The following is a 23740-nucleotide window of genomic DNA, read 5'->3' as shown; positions in this document are numbered from 1 at the left end:
TGAAAGTGAAAGACAAACATGTAGAGTCAGGAGGGGGAGTGGAGAACAGTGTGGAGGGGCGAGGAGGGGGCTACCAAGAAACAAAATAAAGCAAGAGAATTGAGCAATGCGTGTGTGCATGTGTGTGTGTGTGTGTGTGTGTGTGTGTGTGTGTGTGTGTGTGTGTGTGTGTGTGTGCGTGCGTGTGCGTGTATTGTCACCTTGACCCTCTCGCACTCAGGAGGGTCGGGCAGCTGGTCGACACTTCGCTGGATGTCGTCCAGCCAGGCCAGCAGGTCATGTGACTTCCTTCGGTACTGGTACCACTGGGGAGCGATGGCGAGCGCCTTCCTGTTCCTGAGCACGCGAAGGTCCTGCACGTGTACACATGGCTCAAAGACTCACATAGACTGTATTTACATCCTTAAACTGCTGGGTTAAATGTGGACGACCCGGGAAATTGGGTCAGTGTGACCCAACTTTGGATTGTTTTGCAAAAAAAGCAAGGATGTACCGCAAAAATTAGATCCCCTAACTCTTCGATACGATTTCAATCTCATCTTACTGTGCACGAGAGCAATTTTTCTAATTCGCTGTGCCTGTTACCTTGACAGTGTTGTACTTGTTGCCGAGCTGCTTTTGTTTCAGTCTTATCTGTTCTCTCTTGTCCTGATCCGGGGCTCTCTTTTGCAGATTCTCTCCTCTCAATAATAAGTCCTTCACCGCACCTTCCTCACAGTCCTGCAGCCCCCGGACACACACGTGTAATGAACTCTTTAGAAGTTAAAATGTGGCAAAGATGATACAGCGGTTCTCCCTATTTCAGTGACCTTGTCTTCCTGGAAGTCCTCTTCCTTGAGGTTTTCCCCTTGCTTTGCTTCTTCCTCCAGGAGATCCAACCAGATTTGAGCTTCACGGTGGTACTGCTCCAATTCTTTGGCTGATGCTGCCGTCTGAAATAGGTTTTTGTCGGGAAAGATTTTGTCAGCACACCACACAATGAAGCTGCCATAAATATAACAAAACAAGTTCTTAGGGGGATTATTGCTGATTGTTGTTACGTCCCACCTGTCCGGAGGCGATGCGTTGCGCAACCGTGTCAAACCTCTGGGTCAAAAGCTCCACTTTAGGCCCCACTTGGGCCTGACAATTCTCCCCTCTGGTTGTCATCAGCTCTTGTGCCAAACTTTTCACTTCCTCCATCTTTTTCCTCGTCAGCTCCAGCTCCGCACGCAGTACCTGTCCAGGACATAGTATATCCAAAATTGCTGACGTATAATGGGCAAAAATATACCCACCCTTAGCGTAGCATCATTAGGTCCCTGGTTGTCGATCTCATCCATTTTTTGATTCGCTCCGTCTATCCATCCGTTTACGTCCTCAATCTGTCCATCTAACTTCCTCATCTGCTCCTGGTAGGCCTGAAGACAAGGTGACAGACTTTTTGCTATTTTCAGGATGACTTGTGTAATTTTTACTGTGACGAGAAAAATAAGCCGGTCTTAAATGAAAAACGGATATTTGACGTGCAGTCCCACCAGCAGCAAGTTTAGCCATTCCTCCGCTCGGGATGTGACAGCGATCCAGTTGCAGTGCAGCAGGCTGACTTTGTCGTCTACCAGGCTCCCGTGGACCCGAAGAACGACTTTTAGGGCTTCGGCCAGCTCCACCACGGCCTGCAGCTGTGGCTGACGCTTCTCTGTCTCACCATGGATGGACTAGATGGAAAATAAATTGAGTCAAGTACATGCATGAGTAATTGATATTACAATGCGCTTTGAAATTGAAAACAATAAAAGCACATTTTGTCAATTGTGTTTGAATTACAATTCATATTGTAGGTCAAGGAAATACTCTATGTGACAGACATAGTGTCAAAATGTGCTAATATTCTTTCTGTAACAAATGTACCTGTGCCCACGCCACTTCAGCCTCAAGGTCACTGGGCATACCGTCGACAGCAGAGCGCCTGGTCAGTTCGGCATCAGTGGCGGCGAGCCACTCTGTCAGCCCATTGAGCTCCTTGCGAAGCTTCCTGGACAGCTTCAGACTCTTCTCTAGCTCCAGTTTACTCTCTGTTATCTGTGCAAAAGAAAAATGACAGAATACTGAATGAGAAGAATTTCTACCAATGCAATTGTGGATCAAAGTGATCTAAATTCCTCTGATTCAGATTCATTAAATGTGTAGCACTTAAGCAACCATAAATAAAAATCTTTGCCAAAAAACAAACTTTGATGGCCACAAGAATTTCCATAATTGTTAGACATTCTTAAGAAAAGTATCCTTTTAAAGTGCTATTAAAGTTAAACATCAAAGGATTAACTCTGTTCTTGAGTTTTAATTTGTCATTTGTGACATTTTGGGACACTTACTGACAATCAGCTTTTATGCTAACGATGAATAAAGCCTTAATAATATACACGGGTAAAATTTAATGAAAGTGCTCTTAGGAAAGGTTTTACAGTGACAGTGTTTTTTTTTTTTTTTTTTACAAAAACCCAGGACTAATTTTGGTTGGACTGCAACATCTGTCACTATTCCCGTGAAGATTATGTGGCGACTACAAAATCTAGTAAGTGTGTGTGATCCCACCTGTGCTCCAAGCTGGTTGTAGAGCAGTTTGAGTGCTGTCACACGCTCGTCCAGCTCTTTGGGATGCTCAGTCTGTTGCCTCTGCACGATCTGCCTGCCTGTTTTGATCACCGTCTCCACTTCGCCTTTCACCTCGCTCAGCACCTTGTACAACTTCTACAAACCGCAGAACAGAAGGGGACGTCATCGTCTTTTGTCCGTCAGGTGATCCCACCGTGAGCTTAAACACGCACCATGCACTGCTCCAGTTGAGACTGCACCACGTCCTGCTCTACACTGCGAATGTCCAGCATCCCCATCTGACCTTTGACACCGGCTAGCACTCGTTCGCACTCGGCCAGGCGAGCTTCAAAGTTGGCCGGCTTCTGGAAGAGGCGGAACCTCGTCCAGACGTCTGTCAGCATTTTCTAGTTTGGAAATACAGTGTATGAATACTTTTGCCGTTTGTGTGCGAGTGTGTGTTTAAAAGTGGCACCTGTGTAAGGTCTATCTGTCCAGTCATCCTCTGGGACGGGTCTTTTTCCTGATTCTTCCTCCTCATCTCCTCCAAGGATGCATCATAGCCACTCAAATCTGACTGGATCTTCTGCAGAGTACAAAGTGACAGCATTTTAGAATTAAGATTTGAGATGAGATTCTTCACTAGAGTTGTTTCTCCCTGTTTGGACCATGAGAGGTCAGTACAGAGTAGCAAGAAATGGAGCCACTGTATCAAGTATAAATTTGACAGTAGCACTTACAAGCGCGATATAAATAAAATTGTATTGTATAAATTTACTGTTTTCCATGACCAGTAATTGTTAAGATGCATTTCACACTGGGTTCTTCAATGTTGCGTGAATAACATGACAAAAGTCAGATATCCACAGTAAATGCTCATAAATATTCAGGTCATTGAATTGATGGCAACTGGCTACCTGAGCCTCCTGTGGTATCTGGTTAGCATCAATGTTGTCAGCCAAGTATGCCCTCAAGTGGCGGTCAGTGTTGGCCAGCGACTCCTGGATGGACTTGAGCGTCTTGTCATTCTCTTGGGCCCACTGGAGGTTCTTGGCCAGCTCCTTTTGCCTGAGGGACGCCTGGATAAAATAGCAGTTGAATTGTCCCATGAAAAGATTGTAAAATATAATGCTATCATGTCACTTACTCTCACATTAAAATATAGGGTGAATCTTGTTTTGTCCAAATACACTGACATTCCAACCCAAAGCCAAATACCATAACCTCTATTTTTTTTTTTTTTATTGTATATCAGCAACGAACAACATTTGCATGGTCAGTTACTTGGCACCTCCCAAAGTTGTAAACATTCATCCCTGCACGTAAACACAACATAAGATGTTCAGGCTGCTCCAAAGATACTGTCGACTAAAAAAAAAAAAAAGTGAGTGATGCATGGCAACAACAAATCTGCTATCCCCTTTTTTTGACAAGCCAGCACGGCCTTTAAAAGTTATTATTTGAATTCGAGACTGACGTTCACAACTTCTAAAGGCATAAAAGCTATTCTGAGTCATTTTTGCGATAAAGGAACAGACACACATGACCAAAGCAAACACAACCCACCGCCTGCAGGCTCCCACGCACGGTGTGCGCCCTCCCGCCGCATGGACTCCGAGGCATCTCTCTCATCCGAACGTTACCATTGACAAGAATCACCTTCCCTTCCCGAGCGATTGCTTAGGCGATTAGCAGAGTCTGATCACTTACATCATAAACCCGTTTAAAGTCATGTGTTCCCCGCCCGGCCAGGCAAACTGTATGCATGCTAATCCCATACAGAAGGATCATCACCAAGTATAGCAAGCACTCAGCCTCCACCCCCCCTCCCCACATGCACACATTTATTTGACCAGTGGGCTTTCAGTTTCTAATAAATGAAATGAGAACTTGTGCGATATGAAATATTCACACAAACACAGATAACAAACATCCCCCCGCGGCGGTGCGCTGCTGCTTCACGCTCTCACTTAAGCGGCTCATGTGTTGATGCACAACTGCCAATAAGCACTTTTTGATTTCACAAACATGGTTGTATTGTGAACAACTTGCGGGATATTTTAGAGTATGTAAGGACTGGTTTATTTGTGCAGGGGTTTTAAATTGGGGACCTCGGTATAATGGGATTATATACTTATCCTACCGCGTCAGCCATTATTCTGGACCTTGGCAAGAGATGCTATTTGCACTTGCAATGCTTGTATCTTTCTCTGGATCAGAAATGTTAAAAGGAAAAAAAAGAGCTATCATTCATTGTATTAATGTCATTGCATTGGCTTTTCATTCCATTTTATTCGATAGCTTTAACAATGTGTTAATTATTGTATAGTGAACCCCTGAACATATTTTTAATTGGTTAAGGCTAAATCGTTTCTCTTTCCTCTCTGACAATGTCAATCAAAACAAAGTATGATTATTGACAAGATAGGATCATGTGAGTAATGTCAAAGTACATGAAGCTAGAAGCTTATTAAATAGCCAACTTATGAAAAAACCCCACTAAGAATTATATATTCAATTTTACACAGAACAGAGCAAAAAACATGATTATTATATTTTAAAGGGCGAAACCAACAAAAAGATTTCTAATCAGAACCGAGTAAAAAATATCATGTACTGTATTCACATATAATCGTTTTGTCATGCCAAGATTCTTCCCTATCAACATTTATAAATTTCACTTCAAATTAATTAAAAGAGATGCCTTCACTGATGAGGGACAACAGCGGCTCTGAGATGACAGCTCTCCTCTCATGAGTGTCTAGATACACGCACACCCCAGAAAATACACACAGAAATACGAGAACGTGACAAAAGCGCACATACAAACGTCTCAAATGGGTTGACAAACAAAGTGAAGCTTATCAGGCTGCAAGGAGAACATCAATCTGGTGCTATTGTGAAGCAACCCGGCGGGGTTTGACTATGTGTGTCTCGGTGTGTATTTAAACGTGTGACTAGAATCTGCCATGAGGGACAAATGCAGTGGCCAGAAGGAAGGTTCAAGAAAAGGAGGAAGGGAGTTGGTAACAAAGTGAGTGAGTCAGTGAGTAAGGGAAGCAGATGCCATGGCTAGCCATTTGTAAATTACTAATGCAGTACAAACTCCCAGGCCCTTCAGATGGCGCCGACGCAATAACAGATGCCATAATTGGTGTTTTACTGATCTACTTTTCGACGACATCCTTCATTTGCTGAAAAGTCAACGTTTTTCCCCAGCAAGTTTTAGAAGACTAGGTGTTACTGCAACCGTGACTAGGATGTGGCTTGTAAAGTTTGACACCCCTGACTGAAATGGATAAAGTGCAAAGTCATCATGTCTCACCCTCGCCATGAGCTCATCCCATCGTGTGTTGAAGGCGTCAAATTTTTGCTGAATCAGCTCATCCAAAACACCACCGTCCATCAGAGTCTGGGCCAGCTCACGAATCTGGTTTCTGTTGTGCTCAGGGTGTTGCAGGAGCACCTCCAGTCCCTGTTAAAGTCATTCAATTAGCATTCATGCAGTGTGTGCCTTGAGACTATTTGGAATGTCACGTCTATCATTTGCCGTTCCAGAACTTTATCAATGATTCCATTGTGTATTACGATGTGATTACACTGGCGATACATTTTATTAGGTACTTCACCTGCTCTGTCTAAGGACCTCCACTGTCAGAGATATTCATTTAATCGTATGAGTACAATGGTCAATGGCTAATTCTGATAAAAAATAACTGTATGTGTCTCTTAATATATTTTTGATACTGACTTCCAAATCATTTTTTTCTAGCACTGACCTTTTGAGATATTTGCCTTATTTTAAGTTTGACTTGTAAACCTACTTGCACAATATGGATTTTATATAAAGTTGTAATTTGTAGCTTTGACGTTTCAGAAAAAAAAATGTCTTGCTAAACCTAACCCTTAATTCATGAATATAACTAAATAAATTACATGTACTGTATCATTAGGATTATTATTATTATTAGAGGTAGTAATACTATGAAAATTGGAATCAGCACAAAACAAATCATCTTTAATAGTATTTTTTGCATTATTATTTTTTAATACAGCAAATATATACTTTGCTTAGTGTACTTGGGTGCCACTTATTTTTCTACCCATTGCTTTGATTTTTCACTTAAGGATTTTTTTCATTATTCATCTATTCTAATGTCAAGGTTTATGAGATGAAATACTTGAGCGTCTACATTGTTATACTACATATAATGTAGCTTTTAGAGTGATTGTTTTGACAGCGCAAGCGTGGGTGTGAAATGATGCACATAACCTGTGTGACACATGTAAACTGAATAGGATCCACTTCACTTCAAAACAACAAAACGCTGGCCTTCACATTACATGCACAGGCAACAGGAGTGTAACTGTTCTGACTTTATTTCAGACCATATAAATTGTTGCTTGGGAGCCAGAGCTATATCTCACTTTGGCAAGAGACCTAGTGGGATCCAATTATACAGAAGCTTATTTATTTATTTTTAATTTTTGGCTTTGCTCTTATAATAAAGACAATAAAATACAAACACTTTTCTCCCAAAATTATTTCTCTATTGTCTCCGGTCATTGTTGTGCAATGCAATTCTTACTCTTGCTTAAGCTAAGGAGGATGTTGTTGTTTTTATGCTCATACTCACATCTAATGCCTCCTGCAGCTCTGCTCCTCCTTGGAGGTTCTCAGTTTCATCAAGTTTTTGCTCCAGTTGATCCAGGAAGGCATTCTCCTGCTCCAGGTAGGACAGCAACTCGCACCAACACGCCCAAACCTCCTGCATCATGCACCAGCCATAATTAGAAATACCTTATACATTCATTTCTGGAAAAAAGTATGAATGAAAAATATGTTGGTAGAAAATGGGGTCGTAATTAAAATATCTTCTCTTTCATCTCCACCTCACTGATAAGCACCTGTCATGAAATGTTTGTTTCCTGGTTTTTTATATATTCTACTTGCTGCCACAATTGGCGGTAGTGCCATTGAGCAATAGGTTTTTAATTCATGGGTGTACAATTTTCCCTCACCTCTTATGTCCAATACATTTTAATAGATCTTTTCAAAAATATTGTTTTCCTTTTTCAACTACAAGAACCACTAACAAACAACCGGCCACATCTTTACTCACTTTTGCTGTGAACAGTTAAAAATGAACATCACCTCCAGAGTTTTGCATTTTCCATCCAGGCGGCTGCACAGGCGCTGGTAGTTGACCTTCAGCACATCTAGCTCAGAGCGCAGCGCATCATGAGCAGTGGGCGGCGCCTTGGCGATGAAACTATTCACACTGTCAGTCAAGAGTTTGACCTTGAGCTCTTTGGAGTGGACTTCTTCCTGGGCTCTCTGGTGGAGAAGAAGCAACATGGGGGATATATATATATGGTGGAGGAGAGGAAGAAGATGGGGTAAGCCTAAGAGGGAAGGAAGAACCATCAAACACATCACACTTGACAAAGCCTTGTGCGCCGCACTAGTCTCGCCCACACACCCCTAAAGGAGGAATGGGATGCTTTATAATAAAAGGAGCACGAGGAGAAGAAATGAGAAGTCACAAGATTACAAAACGCGGGGAAATTCCATTTTCAACTCTTTCGAGAAAGGAGAAGGGCTGAATGGGAATCCAGTGGGAGTGGTGCAGCACTAAAACTGCCAACAATCCACATCACAAGTACACTACATTATGTTAAGTAAAACGATGCAGTTGGAAAATTGAGGGCCAAAGGGTCCATGAAAGACTGAGAGCTGTGGACAGCTTTTGATAATGCCAAAATCAATTAATGGAGGCATATGAGACATTACTGACTCATTTACAAAAACAAAAAAACAAAACCGGGCCTATAGTATTTTGGCTTTTGTTCTCCATGGTACATAAAATTGCAAATATTCATTTTCTTTCTCCAAAATAAAGCAAATTTGCAACTGCTCAAGTCCAAATATGCAAGGGCCCACTGTATATTATAACTCGGAAAGATATATTTTGAAGACTCATTACAGACCTTGAGCTCTTCTACAGCTTTGCGTAGTTCTTCAGGTGTTTTGTAAGTGAAGTCTCTCTCCAGGTAGTCTTCCTCTGCCTGGTTAATCCATTCCTGCATCTCCTGCATCTCCTTCCTCAGAGCCATGGTTTTATCCAAGCCACCTTTCAGAGCTGACTTCTTAGCATAAGCCTGAACGGAGAAAACATCACATGAAGACAGCGGGAAGTTGAATCGGCCTGAGAGGGACAAATCTACCCACCTGTTTACAAACGTTCTCCCACTGGGCGTTCAGGTCGTCCAGTTCTTTCTGAATGTGAACGGCAAAAGGGGGCTCCGCCTCCTTCTTTAGCTGCAGGCCCACCTCGTTGATCCCGTTGACACTTGGCTGGATGGTGTGGATGTCGTTCACCAAGGCCTGCTCAATCAGTTTGGGTCAGCATTTCAGAGGATTAACTCACAAAGGGCAATAGGATTCTTCTCACTGTGCATTGTTCCAGCTGTTTCTCCAGTGCTTCAGAGTCTCCGAGCGCTGGCCATTCCTCATTCAGGAAGACATCCACATCTGCCATCCACTTCTTTAACGTCTTCACATCATTCTAATGGGAAAAGCTTTGTTAGGTGTAAAGGGCAATGGAGCCGTAATGAACTGATGGTATCGAGCCCGTGATAGAATTACAGAAGATATATAGAATTCCACTACTTCCCATCTAGGCCTTCAGTCGTAGCATTAGCAGTGTGCAAACGTCAACGACAGTCCCCAGTAACATTTTACTAGTGTAGTGCACCCTTGTCCTTTTACTAGTGGCACAACATCACTAGTAGCAGATTGATGTCAACTAGTGCAGTTTTGCATTCAACTGCGAGCTTGCGATACATTCCAGAGCTTCTTGAGTGTGTGTTGCAGTCTCACCTCAAACTGCATGAGTTTGGCCATAAGCTCTTTGATTGTCTTGATGTTATCTGTCATCGTGGTGCCGAGTCGTCTCCAGCGTGACATGATGTTGTCTATTTCAGTGCGATACCTAAAAAAAATAATTGAAAAGAGGGTTTTTAGGATTTGGTTGTATTTGAAGTCAATTTGGTTTCTTCTGAGAAACTCTTACTTCTGACAGATTTCAGGTGGAGCTTTCTGGAAGACTTGCTCCACAGCAGATGTTAGGTAGTCTACTTGGCCTTGGTGACTAGTCAGCGCTACCTGGAGCGCCTGGAGAAGTTAGAAGCAGTATTACAACTAGATCCAGAGAGCTATTATATTCCATGGGTATATCCGATGAAATAATAAAATCATTATACTTACGCTTGAATATACATAAATCTAGTGCCCTGAATATTAAGTTTTGGAATATTTCTATCTTAGCTTCCAATGGAAATTAACCACAAACTTTGTCGAAATTGACTAGACATTGTTTACCCTTTTGCAAATCCAACTGTGAACATGTTGATATTTGTTAGGAGTTTAGAGTGGTGTGTAGACAGCAGATATTGTCATCATTACCAGGGACTGTTTTGTTCCACCGGGAGTTCGCTCATCTGCCTCTCGTAATTACAGCGTTGCAGACAAACACACAAAGCAGGACAAGCGAGGCAGCCGGCTTGCTGCATGTTGAGCAGACAGTTGCCTTTGCCAATTTTCACACAGATTCCCGCTTAAAGGAGACATGTTATGCATATTATCTAAGCAAGACTCACCGAGTTGTTTAATTTCACACTCCAGAGACCCAACTATTTGTATACAAGGAATAGAAATCAATATTCCATCGGATGTCCCCTTTAAAGTTGAAACACTTATTTGTGGTTGTCATAAAAATGCCAATTGGGTTTTTCAAAGAAATGCATGATATTTCTTTCCTGTATTGATGGATAAAAATTATTCCATTAATAACATTTACCTCAAATTCACGTTTGTGTGGGTTTTGTCCCCCCCCAAAAAAATACATGTTTGGTTAAGTGAATAAATTGGCCATTTTGTTTTAAATGTAGTAAAGATAGCTAGTTCAGTGACATGTAACCCAGCACTAAAGTGCCTGTGGTAGAAAATAAATGATTGGATGTATGGATGGACCAGCAGATGGATGAGTCAAGTATTTACTCTAATCCTGTTGTGTGCCCTCAAAAATGTATGCAAATTCAAAATACATTATACATGTCCCTCGCAGATTAATAGGCAAATTTGCATGGTATGCGAACAACAGAAAATATGCTCGAAGTGGAATACATTCATGACATTTTGCTTTTTCTTCCGTCGCATCTCACAACCTTCATTGCAATTTGTAATTAATTATATATAAAGATGAAATGTATTACCGTACCTCCATGTCCTTCAGTCTCTGCTCCATAATGGGATACTCGGTAACAGCTGTGGATGGGATCGCCAGTTTGGCCTCGCATTCCTGTAACCACGCTAACAGCGAGGAAATAGTCTCCTTATAACGAGCTGGGGGCAAGCTCTCCAAAACTGGAAGAGCAAAAAGGAGAAGTTCAGTCAGACAATAAATATGCTGAAGCTGCTGTGTGCTAGAAAATGAAATGTAATCTTTCCTGCTATATTGGACATTCAAGTGTGCTTAGTCAAAAGCTTTAGGCCAGAGAACATGATAATGGAATGTATGGTGCAGTTTCCATTTGTTAACGGTGATGCACATAGCAAATGGTTGAAATCCCCTAACTCTGACTGGAAGTACGTTGAAATTCAGCCTAGGCTGATGAAACCTTTTTCCTTTGCTTGGTAGACGAAGGACGAGATTGCCACCCGTCACTCTTTGACAGATTAAGGGTGACGTTAGAATATTACAATGACACCGTCTTGAAATAAACAATTGCTGAAGTAAATACTCTGGACCTGCTACATTTTTTTATTTTCTTCATTTTTAGCTTAGAATTCAAATGTTTATTTCCTTTTTACACTGAATGTACCTTTACATTTCGGAAGCGTGGAACTGCGAATGTGAAGTAAATATTTTTGGCTCACCTACATGTTTTGGGATTAACTCCAAGAAACCTCTGACCACACAATTGCTTAAGACAATAATGAAGCACTTCCCAAAGGAGTGGCCAGGCCTAACACCCATTTTCATTAAACCAAAGGTCTCACTTAGTTGCAGCTGCCTCTCTCTCGCCCTCAGATCCTCCAGAACTTTGCGGTAGTGTTCTTTGAACACGGTGATGTCGGCATCCAGGAAAGCCGACGCGTCCTCCTCCCCTTCTTTTTCCCCCTTCAGCTCCTTCAAACGTTTGTCTAAGAGCTCCACTTGTGGTTGTAGAGAGGCCAGACGGGCCACCTCCTCCTGCAAGATAGAGAGACAATGTTTAGCTACTCAGAAAATATATTGGCTTTTCATTTCCTGGGTTCCACTCAGTTGGCTTTATGTTAAATCTATTTTTACGGAAACGTTTAAATAAAGGCCCCGATGCTAATAAGCAGGAAGCCAAGCAAGAAATTGGAGGAGTGCAAAAAAAAAAAAAAAAAAAAAGGACAATTGTACTGCGATGCTTTTCTGGACCTTAAACTAAGAAATGGAAGAATTAAATGACAGACAGACAGACAATAAAACAAAGAAAGAAAAAAAGGAAAGGAAAGGAAAGGAAAGGAAAGACGGGAAGGAAAGAAAAGGAAAGACGGGAAGGAAAGGAAAGGAAAGACGGGAATGAAGGAAGGAATGTGTATTTTATTAAAATAAGAAACTGACATGTCATACTCACAGAAAAATACTAACACACATAGATGCATGAAAAAAAGAAATGATATAAGTAACAGAAGAAAGAACACATTGAACCTGGTCATGTACATCAAAAGTGACACAAGTGTCAATATTGATGTTGCACAAACTGTTCAATTCTTTACATTCCACTGAATTATGTTCATACATTACGTTTTATAAGTACACCATTATAGTGTGCTTTTCTTACAAGGTACCAGTACACAACACTTCTCAGTATGTGGTGTAGTTTATACTACAACCATAATAATGACAATTTAGTTAGACCAATACCCTTCGGCCAGCTCTGTGACTGTAAAGATTGCCCAATGAGAAGTGCATGAATACATTACGGACTCACTCTGCATCGGTCCAGTTGCACCTTGAGGGTCTCGGGTTCTGGCGATGGTGGCAGCTGAACCTTGAGCCAGTTCTCACTGACTTCTACGGCTTGCACACACTGCTCATACAAGCTGTAGAATGCCAGCACCTGCACACACACACGTGCGGTCGAGACACAAGTTCAAATGAGGAAGGTTCCATTTAATTCTCATAAGACATGAAAAAGCCAGGCTCCATCTGTCTTGGCTCACAAACTATTTCCTTCATATGTCAGCGGGCGTGAACTCATTCACCACTTGCATTGGCTTCAGATTGAGTCCTGTCACACCACTCACCTCATCAAATTCAAGCCTACGCCGTGTGAAAGGCTCACTTAGACACCCTCACTTTGAGAGAACCATCTATTGACAAAATGGATTCTCGTTTTTTTTCCAGCGAGACTTTGCTCGTACGAGAAAGGTTAGCACCGGGGTCCGTGCTCACGGCAATGTTTCGCATTAACGTGACAGCTTGGCCTTGAAGTGCCTCGGAGATGAGCAAAGTCAGGGGGAGTTTTTACTCACTCCGGGAATCAGGGCAAGGAGAAAAGATTTACTATGTCGCTTGGACCTGTGATTCTCAAAGTCATATATGGGCTCCCTCTTGTCATATGTTGAAATAATCAAGGAATGAAATGTTTATGAACACTCGGGCTACTACCCTACTGTATTTTGATGTTGATATTTGGTGGTTTGGTAGATAGAACTGATAGAACATATAACTGGCTGGGCTATCTCAAACTCTCGTACTGTGTACGAGTGTGCGTACCTTTGTCTGGTAGGCCAGCCACACCAGCCGGTCTGCCAACAGAGCACAAAAGCCCACCCAACGCTGGTTCAGCTGCTCGGCTGCCTGGGCGATGTCCTCAGCCCGAGTCCCCTCTGGAGGTGCAGGTATTACGTGAAAAAGGAAGACAAACAGTTGGGGAGGCTCTTTCACTGACACACTGTTGACAATTTTGAATGTTAAAATGTAAAGTACAGATTTGTTCCAAAGATTTGAGCTGGATCAGGTCAGTGAGACGGCCCTTCTAAGATACAATATTGCCTTGCACCTCTCGGTGGGATACATTCCAGCCATGGCTTCAGTTAGCTAACATTTGCCGATATTGTCTATGCAGTCAGCGAGATGATATCTGTGTGGCTTGCATTTTCACAACTTGAAAGGAAATACAAATTGCCTGCACAACTTAAGTGTGGCATAGTTGTATGTTTTCTTGGATGGGGGTTACCTTGGGAAAGTACAAGTTGAAAGCTTCTGAGCTTTTACACGGCCCCAACAAGGGCAGTGAAGAGCTCGGATCAGACTCTCTATCAGTGTTTCTATGGCAACGAGGAGAAGGGTGGGACAGGTGGAGGCGTTGCCATGGGGACAGACGGGGTGCTTGTTGAATAGGTGTGAATGGAAATGCTGGTGTGTGTGTGTGTGTGTGTGTGTGTGTGTGTGTGTGTCTGTGTGTGTGTGTGTGTGTGTGTGTGTACACAATACCCTGCTCAACAAGGGTCTGTGCTGTGCGCGTCGCTTCTTGAAGCTTCCGGTACTTCTCTGGTCGTTCCCGTTCTATCAGCTACAGTAATATGTGACAAGAAAAATCAAACTGAGAATCTTCATTTCCAATAAAAGATTAATAAGACAATAAAAATGGACATGTTCTATTTCTGCATGGTCTGTATTGAATATTAGTATGGCTTGTTGCACGCCAGACCAGGTGGCCGAAACCGACCGAATTGTTGTGCGGCGGTTCGGCAAGTCGTCATCGGTAGCCAACTGTCAATCGCAAATTTTACCGTGATGTAACGATGCAAATGGAACAGGTCATAAAAAATAACATGTTATACAGTATGTGAGCATTAACAACCAAAATAATGGTTTTCGGTTCTGAGTGATCATTTTTTTATTTGTTTATATGCATAAGGGTCAATCACCAGATGTGTGCATGGCAGCGAGTTGCCGTTATTTTTTGTACAATTGTCCAGTTTAGTCACTTTCGATCACATCACTTTGTATGCAGCAGACCTCAAATAAACAGTTTTGGCACGAGGTTGCCAAAAATGATTATATTCAAATGAGAAAATGTCCTTTTACAAATGTCAGTTTTTTGACCATCGGTTTATCTTAAAGCTCACCAAAACGTGAGAAAACGTACCCTCGGAAATTGAACCGTACTTTCAGGTTATAAAACGGCAAAAGTTCAAGCTGTCAGACAGATTTTATTTCCAAATGGAAGCAGTGAGGGCAATAATGTCAAAATGCTGGAACATTGTGGCTGGCCGGCCGGCCCACTTAAAATGGTCCAATGCATGAAATTTACTCTTCAATAAAAACACATATGCCCACTTGATAATGACTTTTTAGTACACATACAGTTTTACCTGCACTTTATCATAAAGGTCCTGAATGCTGCCATCTTTGCGAGACACAGAGAACTCAGGACTCTGCAGGATTGCCTCGCCCCGAGTCATGTAGCTGTGGACCTCTGTGAAGTCCACATCAAATCTGAGGGATAAATAAACTGTTATTATTAACCATTAAATGAGCTCATTTTGCTCAAGTATTTATATCATTTACATCACATTTTTAAAATAAAAATTGGTTTTCTTGGGGGAGGCTGGAACTTGGAAAAAAAATGTCTTTGGTGTAAACATTGTTAGGAAGGTACATTAAAGTTGGCTGCTTTGCTCGAAAAAACAAAACAAAAAAAAAAACACGAAGATTGCTTGTATTAGTCATACTGCTTGAGCTAATCTTTAACACCTACCTGCTAAGGTATGTAAGCAGAAACGGGTGCATGCAACTGAATAATGCGCAGAAGTTAGAAAACATGTGATTGACAGCTGAACCAAAATCCACCAGAAGCGTACTAACCTTTTCCTGAGTTCAGAATCTACAACAACCTGCCTCTTCTTTTGCGGCGGTGACTCTCGGGCTTGGCGTAGTGCAGATACGCTTTCCCTCGTTGTCACCTTGGTCACACTCGCCGCGACTGAGTGGGTCAGTTCGGGCTCGGGGGCTGCCGTGGTGACGACTGATGAGAGCTGAACGTTTATACACAAGGAAAGTGAGATTTGACATTATTGCCTTTCACAGCACATTTCCCCCTCCACTCTTATATTTTTCCTATTTTTTTCAAAATGATTTTTTACAGGTATTGAATACAATAAATGCCTTTTTTTTTTCTTCATCAGATTGGTCCTCCAATGTAGGAATGAAAAAAAAGAGTGCATTCCTTTAGAAATTGTCCTCACCTCTGACTGCATTAGAGGTGGCTAAAATACTTCGGTGTTGCATAATGTACATAAATTGTGTCTGTTGTACCTGGGTGCTGATGAGATCTAGACTTTGAAGCAGTCGATCCCAACGTTGAGTAAAAGTATCCAGCCTGGCCTCCAGTTTGCTGGCCACCTCCTTGTTCTTGACACTGCACAGCAGGTCCTGACTCATGGAGCACATCCTATCCATTGTGGGGCGCTTCATGTCCAACTCAGTCTTTACAATCTGGTGGGGTACAAACGAAATAAATGATCATTACTTTAATCTATCAATGAGGTAGTTGATTAATGAAGGGACGTCCATTCTTGAACGATTAAGCAACTGCAACATTACACATCGTTTGAACATTTTTACATAGTAATTAAGATGGGTTTTTTTTCCCCCGTACTGCATCTACACGCTTTGGGACTCACCGCTCATTGCTGACATAAGTTCAAAAGGAAGGTTTAGGATTTTGCATGACTCACAGCGAGATGGCGCAGGCAGGCCATTGTGCCAGCATGGTCCTTTGAAGCGGGGGTCTTGATCGAGCGAACTAATTCCTCCTTCTGAGTTAGCCACAAGTCAAATGAAGACTAATGGAAAGGGGGGAAAAACAACAAAAGGCAACGGTTTTATGCTCACTGTAATATTCCACGAAAAAGAAATCCAATATCCTGGGGTACAGTATTGAAAACAGATGAGGACGGCATTCACAAAAGGGTTAAGTGGAACTAAAGAAGAACACAAACAATGCGCACACAGATCGTACTTGCTCATTTGTGAAGTGTTGCCATTTCAATAAAATCTCCTGTAGCAGAATCCAGCGTTCTTCTGTCCATCTACAGATGGCTGCCCAGCGGTCACCAAGAACCTGCATGCATGCCCGCACACACATTTACGCTTAAATTAGCTCATTGGAGAGACTAAAAGAGTCTAATTTTCTATCAGGGTGCCCTAAAGACTCATATTGTAGTTACACTTTGCCACGTGCCAATTAAATTCTTACAGCTGCCTAATTTGGAGCGTGACTGCTCTCCGTAAGGGACAAAAAGGAGCACAATCATGTATTGGGGATCGTCTAAAACAGAGGTGTGGGAAAAAAAAAATCTTCCATAGCTGCATGAAGAAAAATGAAAGGATGTGAAGGCTTCTTTAACATTCTTCATCTTTAATTTATTTAATTTAACACGCTAAAATCAATCCAATCCAGATCAATTCTAATTATGTCACTGTTAATTTTGAATCAAGTAGAATGCAAATGGAGAACTGTAAATATTCTCAAATGTGTCACATATTGGGAAACATTTCCTGTGCAAACCCCCCCCCAAAAAAAACTAAATTATACTTCCTGGCAGGAAGGATGAAAGTTAGAAGCACTCCTTTGATGGTTGTCAGTCGCAATGTTTCCAGTTGATTTATCAGTTGGGTTTAAAAACCAAAATATTTCATTTTTCAGTAAGTGCAAACCTGCATATTAGGCCCTCTGATATGTTGAATGCAAAAACTGCATTAAGCTTTTTGGTCTTTTGACATATTTTGAGAAGTAAATCCCTTTGTTTTCTTCTTGCTTTGCATCCAAGGATATGTTGCATATTATAAGTCCATATTTTATATGTTGTATCTTCTATTTAAAAAGGCATAGTTAAACCCATTTATATTTTTGCATTTCCTCAGACAATAAGAATCGATAAACAATATGATCAATAGCCAGTATTACCTGTAATCTGAATTCTCAATTACCATTGTTTTTTTTTTTATTAGCACTGCGACTGAATTATCCATACTCATCAGGGTGTTGGGAATATAATTTATTTGACTATTTAGGTGATGTATGATGAGTGGAAGGTGATATTCTTTGTCTGTGTTTGCCCTGCCTCCTTTCCCAGTGTCGAAAGTAAGAAGGACCGCTATAAATGGGTGACGGGCCCCAAATGGCACCCAGACCAGACTTTGGAAACCCTGCTCTGTATTGCGCATGCAGGGCCAGTACAACGACTTGTTCCTTGCTCATCTAATTATAATGTCAAAAGCTTGTCATACACTATCATGAAAAACATTTTTGAAGCAACTCACCCAACATATCTTTCATCAATGTGTGTGAATTTGAAATATTGAACATTTGACAAATATGAATAGTGTGACAGCACCGTAAACTCCCTGTACTAATTTGTTTTAGTTATGCTGTTATCAAACATGTCCTCTGTTTTAAACATAAAGATGATTTCATACGCCGGCTGTTCTCTTATGAACACATTTTTCTGAGCAAATGCTCCCTAAATCAAGTTGTTGGGAAAAACACACACACACACGCAAGGCCATGAATGTCCAAAAGTACGAGGCAACCACGATTTAAGAGTCAAATCATCTCCCCCAAAAATGCCAAGCCACAGCAGGGGGAAACCTGAAGAAGTCAACTTGTATTAGCATTTTTTCCATTCCTCGTCTTCCAGTCTATTTAGCTTGCTTATCCTCCGTTCTGCAATAAACTGCTCTGCAGGCGGTAACACAACAAAAGCTCCACTTGAAACAAAGAAACAGCTCTTAATATATGTGCGTGATTATATGCAGAATCTCTATTTGGCACGTGTTCTGGTTCTCAACTGTTTTATTTAGTGAATTATTTACCACGCTAGCATCACCATTGTGTCGGTAGGAGATCCTGAATTCGATTTGAGAATCCATTTTTTCAAGTCTGTAATAAAGAAGTGCTTTTCCAACTTGCCTGAAGTTTATTCTCCAAGGCAGCAGTAGCACTGTCCCCACTGGTCTCATCTACCACCACCACCATGTGGGTCAGCGAGTTGACCCGTACCTGCTCCTGCTCCAGGTCTTCCTGTAAAAGCTGGAGCAAATATGCCAAGTCAATTTTTTTGTCTTTGTTTCACATGCAGTTGCATTACAGTATATGGATGTATTTGCCAATCAACAAAATTTTCCTGAATATTGCGGTTGCGATTTAATATGAGATTATTTTTTCAAGATCCCCTTCCCATGTGCTTTTTGACAAACACAAGCAAAGATTAACCTGTATTACAATAAATAATATCAAATTTACTATACATGAATGCATGTGGGTTAGAGTTACATTAAACCATGGTTTCATATAAAAGTTTTTGTTTCTTTTTCAAATACAGTTTTTAACTCACTAAATCCTTTGACTTGCAGTCTTATGCATTCGCTATGACAACTTCACAAAATTGTACCAAACAAGTGTGGCGCAAGCATAGATGAGTAAATCATAAATCAGATTACAATAATAATGCAAATACATCAGTCACATGACAACAATAATGCAAACAATGATATGTAAACATGTGGACTGCACTCCTTAAGCAGCGACTGAACTGGACACTGTATAAATCAACAAAATGTAGAATTATAAAATCAAAGTTTCCACCTTGTGCTCCTCCACTTGGTGCTTGACATCCTCCAAGTCAGGGCCGAGCGGCTGAGCCTCCATCTTCTTCACCCGCGCCTCTGTTGCGTCCAGCCAGTCTGTGAGCTGCTGCAGCTGCTTGTGCTGCAAGTCCATGAGGACCTGGTGGAGTCTGGTGAGTCAACACCATCGATCAGAGGTGGCTAAGATACACTCTCGGTCCAAGTGTAGAATAAAGAGTAAAAGGACAACTAGCCATTTACTTGAGGAGGAATAAAAATGTGGGGATGCTTTTTTTTTTAAACTGCAGGTTTCAGGTTCACAGTCCCTTTTTTTTTTTTTAGTCCAACTATAACTCAATTTTGTTGTGCCTCTTGTTTATTTTAAGTACAACTCCACTGTCAGCTTCCCAGTGATGGTCCACTATTATCTTCAACATTGTACATTTGAAAGAAAAACGATGGCTGTCGATTTATTTTGTAATGTTTGGGAATGATTATTGATGTGCTTGCATTATTTCAAAATATATTTAGAACTCCAGAAAAAAAAAAAAAAGTAAGTGAGGTAAATGCAACAAAAACTTGCCAAGGGATTCTTAATATGGAGGCGGATTTACTGTATTTATATATGTGTACTTCCTCTTATGGTTTACGATGCAAACCAAACAAATAGCCCTTGCGAAAACAGCCTGACAGTTATCGCAACATTGTATAAAAGCCAAAGTATATTTTTAGGCTGTGTGCCACTGTGTGTATTAGCGGAGAGGAACGTTTGAGCATGTCAGCACCTGCTTTGTCTTTCCATGCTGGCCACCCGCAGGTGCTCCCATCGAGAGTTCAGCAAGTTCATCTGTTCCCTCACTTCAGCGTCCTCCTCCTCGCTCAGGTTGCCCTCAGCCAGCAAGGCGGCGCCGGCTCGGAGGACACGCCCGACGTTGCCCTGATGTGCGGTGAGCTCCACCATGTAGCCCTGTGAAAAAGACACTTCAGCATTGAAGAGAAGTTCTGCTCGTTAGCGCTAATGAACTGATAGCGCCGCTCCTACAACTCCGCACGAAATGACCTGACTCCATTTGTTTTAAGTGCTCTCATAAAACATTAAGCCGCCCCTACCTGTCTCATTTTCAAGCACTTTTATTGTACAGCATGTGAGTGAACAGTCAACAGGGGGTCATTGAATGTGTAAGGCTTGAAGTTTTAAAGGGTTTACTAACAAAATCTATTTTGAACAGCTCGCCAGTCTGACAGCTGAGGATGTTTAGTGCCTTCTCAAGGATGAAAACCGTATTATCTACCTTAAAATATTTGGTTGGTAAAGACAATGATGTCTTGACCTACTAAATCAAATCACACTAATCTCAAATTAATTTTCCTCAACAAAATGAATGGAAATGACAATCCATCCCAGCCCCCAAAACAAGAGTCTATTTCAGTCCCCCGTATATGTAAAAAAAAAAAAAAAAGTTTTTTAATGAGAACATCACTCTGCAGTATTTTATTTTATAAAATCAGACAATACCAACGTTAATTGTGCATCATGACATCACTGTGCGTCCACAAGTGTGTGTGCCTCGGCCACCAAAATAAATAAATACATAAATAAATAAGATGGTCACGTGCGCAGTAAATTTGTTCTTTAATATTTGATGTTTTTCAAAGAAGATAAAGAACATATGCCTTACATCTGTCTGCATCTGCTACTTTGGTGACCCTTGCAATATGGTTTATTGCAGGGATCGATGTATGGTAATTCATTGAGGGCTACGGGTGATGTAAACTACAAATGTTCAAATAAGATCAACACAAATTCAAGACGTCTCGTGTTTTTCTCAGTTTCTAGCTACAGACATACATCAATAGCCTCACCTCATGTGTGTGGAACTGCTCCTTGACCTCCTCCACATTGTTTGAGATGGAGGGCTGGGAATGGAGTCCATCTTCGGCCGACAGCAGCCACGTCAGAACCTTGAAATTTGCAGTTGAAAAGCCCGTTAAAAGAAAGACCAAAAAACAAAGCCGGTCGTCTTCATTTCGCGTACCTCCTCCAGGGCCGCTTGGTAAGATTCCAGAGTGGTGGAGCCGGGAGGCAAAGGACTGAGGCCTCGCTGCAGCTCCTCTTGGCTGGGAGTCAGAAACTGGAGAGCGAAGCAGGCAGGTGGCAGAAAATGGCGGGGATGATGGGGATAGGATTGGAGGCAGATACACAGCGGGACAAACAAAGCAGGAAAGAGAAGAGACACGTTGAATTACAAGTTGGTTTTTAACAAAAAGTAAAATATACAAAAGCTAAGCAGAAATACAAAAGGTCAAATAGAGTAGGACTGCAGCAGTAATAGTTGACCCATCATGCATGAGACACACTTTGTTCTTAGAGTTCAAATCCATTTGATAATGGTGCTGCTATTGATGCTTTTTATCCTACATTGAAGGTGTAACAATGTGGACAAATCACTTCTTGAACATTATTCCGCTCACGTTGTCTGTTTCGTAGCAGGGATTAACTCGCCTGTTGTTTTCTTGATAGTCGTTAAATATTGCAATGAATTGTGAAGTTGGCAACCGAGCTACAAATTTTGTTTGAGTGTTATTCTGTATATAATCAACAAACAACCATAATCATTAAAGACAGTTCATTTCTTTACAGTGACCAAATTCAAGAGCAGAACAAATAATTATGATACAAGTCATTGACACATTACTTTTTGGATTTTATTCTAATGAGATAAAAATGTCATGTGACATGTATCACATTTGTGAATATACTCAAACTGCGATGTGATGGTTTGAAGCAGATTCTTAATTGTATTATTATTATTAATTGTATTACTTTTGCCGTGCAAAACAACGCCTTGCCAAAACGATTCATTTCCCGCTCATGAACATCCCCATGTTTATAAAGTCATTAAATCTCCATGTGTACTTGGTAGTTAGTTCCTCTTCAGTCAACAAGACTAAATGTAATCGTATTGGAATTGTGAAGCTTGCTGAATTGCCTAACTCAAAAAATGTATTCCCTAATAATTTTGTTTTGTTTTGGTGCCAAGTTCACACAAACCAAGCAACCCAAGTGTCCACAGACATCGTATCAAACGTGCCTATTGTAAGTGCTCTAACGGCATTGCCATGAAATCATGATACTGTCACAGCATGATGTCCCCTTGGAGATTTAACCTTGAAGAAAAAAGCCCAAACATAAACGGAGACTTAAGTGAATGAATAGACCCCATTAAGTACATCGAGTTGCTTATCAGCATTAGTATATCTCAGCAAACATAATCACGAGAGATATGTTTGACTTCGTCATTTACAGTAAACACGGCAAAATAAAAACACAGACAGATGGACATTCAGTATGAGGTGTTAGCATGGTGAGACACGGACCTGATCAGTAAAGCGCCTCCTCTTTTGCTCAGGAGACTTGACATAGGCCGCCTGGGTGTAGGCATAGCTTTTATAGCGAGCCTGAGGGGAGGGACTTCTCACTCGGCCCTGAGCCACACTCACTGTGATCTGAGAGCCAGACAGAGGACACAGTTGGACGGACACAGGACGTTAAAGACAGAGAGGTCGAAGCGCGCACCACACAAAAGGCGCATTGGAAGGGGGGAGAGGAGGGGGTTACAAAAAAGCACACAAAAGACAGAGAAAAGAATAGGAAAAGAATGAAAAACGAATAGGAATAAACAGGACATCAACTCTGTTTGCATCTTGAATGTCAAACTAAGGGAAAACACTTCATACCAGGCCTGCCCGATTAAATCGGATGAAAATGGATGGACGGTTATATTTTTGTCTTCATTGTCTAAAAGAGCACTTTTTGAAGAGTGATCAAACAGAGACGTGTGTGAATGCCTGTCAGAAAATAATGAGCGGTTTTACACCGTTAAAACATAACCAATGAAAAAACAATTCAATGAAAAAACATAATAAACAGAAACATACCCGAAACCGAGAAAGCATCACAAACACAAACAAAAAACACCATAATAAATGAAAAAATATCTATATAATAAAAGGAAAATAACCAAAAAAAGAATAAACAAACAAACAAAACAAAAACCACACAAAAAATGTACAATACACGAAAAAAATTTGAAAAAGAAATTCAACTTCTACTTTATAGAGTCAACTTATTGCTGGTAGTTTGGGAAATGTAATCCCCGTGATAAAGAAAGAAACACTGCATGATGAATGCAGTCGCTCAAGTAATCCTGGTGTTTATTTACCCCAGCGGGACCAACATACGCAAGAAATGGAAATCATCAGTGAAACAGGTCCATCAGTAACAAACTGAGAAGATGATTACTGTGAAAAACACCTCCGCCAGTAATTTGTCAAAGTTTCTTGTCATTCAGCAGCACGGAATGATGCACGTTCCGTCATTATTGAAGGAATGCCCACTTCTAGTGATTTCAATGATCACAAAGACTCTTCAGGTTGTCTTCAAAGATGTTTTGCCTTCCATCAGAGCGGGCTTCATCAGTTCACAC

General features: G+C 41.2%; 1 protein-coding gene across 6 annotated transcripts in view; it reads right to left on the bottom strand.

The window, feature by feature from the left end:
* The window catches only part of dmd (dystrophin), a 94379-nt gene that overhangs the window by 36321 nt on the left and 34318 nt on the right, over positions 1-23740 (bottom strand). For 5 of the 6 annotated variants that reach the window (XM_085905605.1, XM_085905572.1, XM_085905588.1 and 2 more), the window contains exons 10-44: positions 22632-22760; positions 21290-21385; positions 21117-21215; positions 20039-20220; positions 19273-19423; positions 18598-18717; positions 16645-16746; positions 16361-16468; positions 15939-16118; positions 15489-15658; positions 14996-15119; positions 14112-14190; positions 13392-13504; positions 12604-12732; positions 11639-11831; positions 10857-11002; positions 9651-9751; positions 9458-9569; positions 9030-9143; positions 8807-8962; positions 8566-8736; positions 7730-7912; positions 7212-7343; positions 5900-6049; positions 3492-3653; positions 3050-3160; positions 2808-2981; positions 2575-2730; positions 1891-2061; positions 1518-1697; positions 1278-1400; positions 1048-1218; positions 810-932; positions 586-720; positions 201-353 (exon numbers count right to left, since the gene is read on the bottom strand). In XM_085905605.1, the coding sequence (XP_085761731.1) occupies positions 201-353; positions 586-720; positions 810-932; positions 1048-1218; positions 1278-1400; positions 1518-1697; positions 1891-2061; positions 2575-2730; positions 2808-2981; positions 3050-3160; positions 3492-3653; positions 5900-6049; positions 7212-7343; positions 7730-7912; positions 8566-8736; positions 8807-8962; positions 9030-9143; positions 9458-9569; positions 9651-9751; positions 10857-11002; positions 11639-11831; positions 12604-12732; positions 13392-13504; positions 14112-14190; positions 14996-15119; positions 15489-15658; positions 15939-16118; positions 16361-16468; positions 16645-16746; positions 18598-18717; positions 19273-19423; positions 20039-20220; positions 21117-21215; positions 21290-21385; positions 22632-22760 (4899 nt within the window). The remainder of the gene's footprint in view (positions 1-200; positions 354-585; positions 721-809; positions 933-1047; positions 1219-1277; positions 1401-1517; positions 1698-1890; positions 2062-2574; positions 2731-2807; positions 2982-3049; positions 3161-3491; positions 3654-5899; positions 6050-7211; positions 7344-7729; positions 7913-8565; positions 8737-8806; positions 8963-9029; positions 9144-9457; positions 9570-9650; positions 9752-10856; positions 11003-11638; positions 11832-12603; positions 12733-13391; positions 13505-14111; positions 14191-14995; positions 15120-15488; positions 15659-15938; positions 16119-16360; positions 16469-16644; positions 16747-18597; positions 18718-19272; positions 19424-20038; positions 20221-21116; positions 21216-21289; positions 21386-22631; positions 22761-23740) is intronic. The other variant, XM_085905615.1, reaches the window with a different exon arrangement.

Source organism: Syngnathus leptorhynchus, chromosome 1 (assembly GCF_054491065.1).
Source record: "Syngnathus leptorhynchus isolate UIUO chromosome 1, UIUO_Slep, whole genome shotgun sequence".
NCBI lineage: Eukaryota > Metazoa > Chordata > Actinopteri > Syngnathiformes > Syngnathidae > Syngnathus > Syngnathus leptorhynchus.
This window is presented reverse-complemented; position numbering and strand designations above follow the sequence as displayed.